The sequence below is a fragment of the Phalacrocorax aristotelis genome, chromosome 2 (genome assembly GCF_949628215.1).
Source record: "Phalacrocorax aristotelis chromosome 2, bGulAri2.1, whole genome shotgun sequence".
Lineage (NCBI taxonomy): Eukaryota > Metazoa > Chordata > Aves > Suliformes > Phalacrocoracidae > Phalacrocorax > Phalacrocorax aristotelis.
Genome location: NC_134277.1, coordinates 125,906,358 through 125,912,237, shown reverse-complemented (window position 1 = coordinate 125,912,237; position 5,880 = coordinate 125,906,358). Strand labels below are relative to the sequence as shown.

General features: G+C 50.0%; 1 protein-coding gene across 2 annotated transcripts; it reads left to right on the top strand.

The window, feature by feature from the left end:
• The first annotated feature begins 563 nt into the window (after positions 1 to 563).
• On the top strand, positions 564 to 5,366 carry PENK (proenkephalin). Of its 2 annotated transcripts, none has more exons than XM_075085067.1 (3): positions 564 to 698; positions 1,383 to 1,524; positions 4,384 to 5,366. In XM_075085067.1, exons 2-3 carry the CDS (start codon positions 1,387 to 1,389, stop codon positions 5,047 to 5,049), a joined length of 804 nt encoding a protein of 267 aa, XP_074941168.1. In that variant the 5' UTR covers positions 564 to 698; positions 1,383 to 1,386; the 3' UTR covers positions 5,050 to 5,366. The 2 variants fall into 2 exon arrangements, with proteins under 2 accessions (XP_074941168.1, XP_074941167.1); XM_075085066.1 differs by having other exon boundaries at positions 601 to 858.
• The last annotated feature ends 514 nt before the right edge of the window (positions 5,367 to 5,880 follow it).

Below are 5,880 nucleotides of genomic sequence, written 5' to 3'. Positions count from 1 at the left end.
TGCTTCCACCAAAGGCAGCGTTTTACACCGGGGGCCCAGTGAGCAAGGTGGAAGGCACACAGCCAGCACTTCTCAGCACCAGCGCTTGGGCTTTTGGCAGGGTGGCAGGGAGAGAAGGGGACCGAAAAAATTTTTAAAAATAAGAAAAAAAGAAAAAAAGCACACCTAAACCCAAAACCCCCAAACCCAGCTCCGCTCCCCGGCGCTGTGCAACGCTCTGGAGGGGAACGGCGCCCACCGCCCCGGGGAGCGCGGCTGCCGCCAGCCCCGGGGCCACTCTCTGCTCCCCCCCACCCCACCCCTCCCCAACTGCGTGATTCACGGCGGTGTCTCATCCACCCCCGCCCGCCCCCGCTGAAAACTTCCCCCGGCAACTTTCCCGGTGCCGGTCCCCGGCTCCCCCCGACGGCAGGGGCACCCCCCCACACACACCCCCCCACACCTCCCGCCCAAGCCCCGTCGGAGTCTCTGACGGCGGGGTGGGGGGGCGGGGGGGGATGTCGTAGGTGCTGCGTCAGCGGGAGCCCGACGGCGATTGGGAGAAGCCGCGCTCTCCCCGCGTTCACGAATTATAAAGTGCCGTCGCCGCCGCCCGCACCCGCTCCCGCACCGCTCCGCTGCGGCGCGCCCGGCCCCGGCCTCGGCAGCAGGCGCTCGGCTCGGCTCGGCGCCCCCCGCACTGTCAGGAACCGCAGGCTGTGAGTTCCTCCCGCCCCCCCACTCCCCTCCGCGCCCCCTCCGGGGTTTCTCCTCCAGAGGCTGCTCGGCCTCGCTATAAATAATAGCGGCTCCGACGCCGAGGCTCCAGCAAGGCGCAGCTCACTCCCCAGCAACTCCCGGGAGCCCCGAGGGGAGACGGTGTGTGAGTGAAGTGCGCTGCCTGCGGGGTGGGGGGGACCGGCGGGGGCCGGGGGCGGCTCTGTCGGGGCAGGAGCCCGTCGTCGGGGCGGCTACTCGGGGCGCTCCGACGGCAACCCCTTCCCGGGAGGGGCCGCCGTCCCGTCCGTGCGGTTCGTCTCCCCCTGAGGCGCGGGCTTTGCGGGAAGGGCGGGATAAAGTGTTTTGGGGCGAGCGCTTTCACCGGACGGGAGCTTCTGGGCGCTTCATCGTTGGGGTCCGCTCCTGCCGCGGACGCAGAGCCCTTGCCTTGCAGCTGCCAAGCGCCCGCTTACCTTAAGCGCCCGCGTACCTCGCAAGCGCAACCGCCCCGGCTCTACAAAGCGTGTGAGGTACGGGAGGTGCGTGCGCCCCAGAACTTGATTTTAAACAGTTTCGTGCCGCTTTTTCCTGCCCCGAAGCGGGGGGAGAGGGGGGGAAGGCAGTACCGGGGCTGGGAGCGGGGCGGGGAGGCGGCTGCCGGCTGATCTCTCTCCTTCTTGCAGCCCCATGGCGATGCTCCTGAGACTCGGCTGCTCGCTGCTGGCCCTCAGCACCTGCCTGCTGCCCCGGGCGCGGGCGGACTGCGGCCGCGACTGCGCCGCCTGCGCCTACCGCCTGGGACCCCGCGCCGCCATCCACCCCCTGGTAAGCGGGAGCGGGGCCGGTGGGACCCTGCCCCGCCTCAACTCTGGGAGGGAGGAAAGGGGGAGGGGGGCAAAGGAGCGAAAGAACACAAATTAATAGTGGGGGAAGCGGCCGGGGTCGCTTGGAAGACCCGTTGTTGGGGGGGGGGGGGAGGGAGGAGCGGGTCCCGGAGCGCAGGGGAGGGGGCGACACAAAGCCAGCGCCCCCCGAGGAGACCCCCCTCCCGGCCCTCCCGCTGCCCGTCAGCGAGCGGCGGCTCTCGGGGCGGGGACGAGGGACGGGGCACCCCGCGCCGGGCGGGCCCGCGGGGAGCAAGGGAAAAGCCGAGTGAAAACGTAAAGGGCAAAGGAAATCTGGCCGGAGAGGGCAGCTCTGCAGGGAAAGGTGGTCGGCAGGGCGGGGGGAAACCGGCAGGGACAGGGGTGGAGGGTCCCGACCCATGGTAGGGTGAGCTCTCTACAGGCAGGATGGCTGTCCAGCTGGAAAGGGGCAGATCTGCCTGAAATCTCACCAAAAAAAGTGGTTTTCAAGCCTGGTTTGAGTAGCAATACCTCCCGCTGCTCTTCCTCTGCTCTTCCTTCCTAACACGGTGCTGCACAGTGTTAGGAATGTGCCTGAGAAAGAGCCCTTTGACATTGTCTCCTAAGAAAAATCATGTTAAGAAAACTCCAGAATGCAGGGGCGGGGTGGGGGTGGGTGGGTGGGAGTGGCAGGGAGGGTTGGTGTATCTGTAATTTTAATTATATTGAAATTATTTAAAAGTATAGTCACAGAGGTAACTCAGCTTGAAATTTAAGGATTGGGGTCAGTGGAAGTCTGGGGTCTCTCAGCCCTCCCTGAAGAAGGTGGGAACTCAGGCTGCCGAGTCCTTTGCCAGTGGCACCTGCGGTTCCTGACCTCAGATAGATGCGTATGGAGGCATCATGCTCTCAGCACGCCTAAATGATCTGAAAAGTTTCGTTCCTAAGATGTCATCGATTATTTGGAAGCACACAAAAGGAAGGACTGGACCCTATTCTTATACAGAATTAGGAAACACTGAGTACTGCTTACTTCAAAAGCAAGGACTCACTCTTAACCACAGCAGGTTCATAAGAGCAGCATTCTCACGATGGCTGGCGAACAGGTTTTTGCTTACATTAGCTTTCATTCAAACTTTAGCTTTAATGTCAACTAGGGGAAAAAGCGGTAGTTTGCCCTTTTGGAGGGAGGGACGGATACATGCTTTTCAGAGTACGTGTTGTGGGTGTCTATATTGATATTGTCTCTTGTACACGTTCAGTAATTATTCAGGAAAGAATCAAAGTTTCATTCCGTAACATCACTTATTATTTGAAATGGGAAAATAAAGCAATGTGCTGTACCGCATATTCCTCATACAGGTACAAATAGCTTTAAGCAACAAATGTTTCTAATAATATAACTGATTTTATCACATTGTATCTGTAAGATACAAAATTTATCACATTGTACGTGGTCATTCACACCTATGAGGTAGCACATGTTGATTTGGCCAGAGGGGGTCATTTAAAATACTTGAGAAGAGAAAAGGAAGGGAAAGACCTATTCTTGCTTTGATTTAGAGCAATTTCAGTGTCAGACTGAAGCTGAGATCACATTCTCTTTATGGCGCAACTACAATAGATAACAAGCATGTAGTGCCAGTTAAATAAGTTGTTGTTGCAAAATACATAAATCCCTTTAAATTTTTTATCATATCAAAAAAATATAAATTTCTTAGAATAAAATTGGGCTTAACAGACAGGTAAGGCCAGAGGTAGAGAGCTGGTCAGTTAGCTATTAGAGAAAACTGTACTGGGGTTTAATTTCACACTTTTAACGCATATCAAGATCCTCAGAAAACATCATCTACAGGCAGAGTGAGTATCTCTCTTATTGAAAGCACTGATCATTTCCTGTTTAATTATTGTGTATAAAAACCATGGGCAAGAAAAATACCCCACTGGATTCACTTTTTTTCCAACTGAAGAGTGTGGCTTCACAAGAAGTAAACTCCTCTGACACAACAGAGATAGTAGTAGCTAGTATGTGTGTTATTATCTTTACATGACAGGCTACAAGATATGCATACAGGTACTGAAAATTTTTTATGTCTTAGCCTGAAAATTTTTCATTACAGTCAGAAGCAACACAGCTTAGGAATTTTCCCCCTCTTTCTGATTGTCACTACTTTGCCTGTCAAACTAGCAAAACCAGAAGTTTGATCCTGCCTAAGAGAGCCTGTATTTCTACATCTGAGTTGATACTCATTTGAAAGATCTGTTCCACAAAGAGAAACTGATGATAACAGACAGAAATGTAGTTTTAGAGCTGTGCAGTGTGTTGAAGATACCGAGCAGTTCAATACAGCTGGCTTCTTTGCAAAGACAATGCCATGTAACTCCTTCCTAAAATTTCTGTATGTCACTTTTAATTACGAAGATTGAATAGACTTCTACACTTTCATTATGAAGCAAACCACAATTGGTTCTTAGCTTCCCAGTAGTAAATAAAAAAAAAAAAAAACCCAAACCATAACAACACACCTGAGCGTAAGGCAGGTGGAGGAACTGTACATGTGGCTTCCTTTGAAACAGAAACATAGGGGCACCTTGACCTGCAGGACCCTTGATCCATCTTGTCCTGTATTCTCTCTCTTAGAGTGTCCTTCAGAGAGGGGTGAAGAACTTCAGAACAGACAGTTAGGAAATCAGCTGTTCACAAAGGGCAGTCCTTCTAAGCCACTCACAATAAGAGGCTCACACATGGTCTTTTAAAAACAAGAAAAGCTAAGACAAGGTGGCGGTGAGGTGCTTGTTACTATTGAATCCTTTTCAGTAAACCGCATCCATTTTTCAGGCATGTACACTAGAGTGTGAAGGAAAGTTGCCTTCTGCCAAAGCCTGGGAGACCTGCAAGGAGCTTCTGCAGCTGGCAAAGCTGGATCTTTCTGAGGACGGCAACATTGCTCCAGGAGACAAGAAAGAGCTGGATGAGAACCATTTGCTTGCAAAGAAGTATGGAGGCTTCATGAAAAGATACGGGGGGTTCATGAAGAAAATGGATGAGCTCTATCGGGTAGAACCAGAGGACGAAGCTAATGGAGGAGAAATCCTGGCTAAGAGGTATGGAGGGTTTATGAAGAAAGACTCGGACGACGATGCCCTTGCTAATTCCTCTGATCTGCTGAAGGAGCTTCTAGGAACAGGGGATAACCCTGAAGCAGGGCATTACCGAGAGATAAATGAAAACGATGGGGACGTCAGCAAAAGATATGGAGGCTTCATGAGAAGCATAAAGCGCAGCCCCGAGTTGGAAGATGAAGCCAAAGAGCTGCAAAAGAGATACGGTGGTTTCATGAGAAGAGTGGGCAGGCCAGAATGGTGGCTGGATTACCAGAAACGATACGGTGGGTTTCTTAAGCGCTTTGCCGACTCCATTCTCCCTTCAGAAGAAGATGGGGAAACTTATTCCAAAGAGATCCCAGAGATGGAAAAGAGATATGGTGGATTTATGAGATTTTAATACCTTTCCCTTTATCCCTTTCGTCCTAAACGAGAAAGACTGCCTTATTGGTCATAACTTATTGTAACGTGTTGCTTGTACTGTACAGTTTTTTACTGTCCTTGGTTAATGATGCGACCTGCAATCTGTTGTTTCGGGTTCTGTGTTCTTTCAAGTCAAATAACTAATTTCTGGTTTAGTCAAGTTTCAGTCTGTATTGTAGTTTCCATGCTAGAACTATTTTGATTACTGTATCCATTTTCTTTAAAGAGGAAGTACATCTACAGTAGAGTTGCTTAACTGTATATACAATAAATTCTTCATCCTAACTGCATAAATTCTGAAATGCTATTTATTTTCTCTCAGTCATTTAATCAAACATCATCTCAATTTTTCTTTACCCAGTCAGAGTAATGCCAAACTCTTTTCTGTAATTACAGAATTTGTACTGCACACACAACAGCTGAAACAAATTTTTGTCTTTAGTTTTCTCGGTTTCTTACCATACTAGAATAATAAATATACTCTAAAGCAGATATAACTGCATTTGCTCTAACTGCTCTCATTTTAACCAGTTAGCAGAATCAATGTTTAAAGCCTAAATTTATAATTCATAGTGTTCAGCCAATTCACATGAAAAAAAAAAAACAGAAGCGTGTTTGTCTTAAAGCACTAAAAACATTTCTTCAGTGCACAACACAATGCCACGTTCGATTAGTTACACCTTTTATATCCATCCAATATAGGATTGTACAGTTGGCCTTAAAGATATAAACACTAACTAAAAAATGAGTAAGGCCATTTGTACAAAATAAACATGACCCAAAACTGCATAACAAACTTCAAAATCCT

What these genes read in the sequence shown, in the direction of transcription:
- PENK (XM_075085067.1), top strand. Translation starts at nt 1,387, where the DNA reads ATGGCGATGCTCCTGAGACTCGGCTGCTCGCTGCTGGCCCTCAGCACC. An exon ending in GCGCCGCCATCCACCCCCTG is followed by an intron (nt 1,525 to 4,383) that starts GTAAGCGGGAGC and finishes TCCATTTTTCAG; the next exon opens with GCATGTACACTAGAGTGTGA.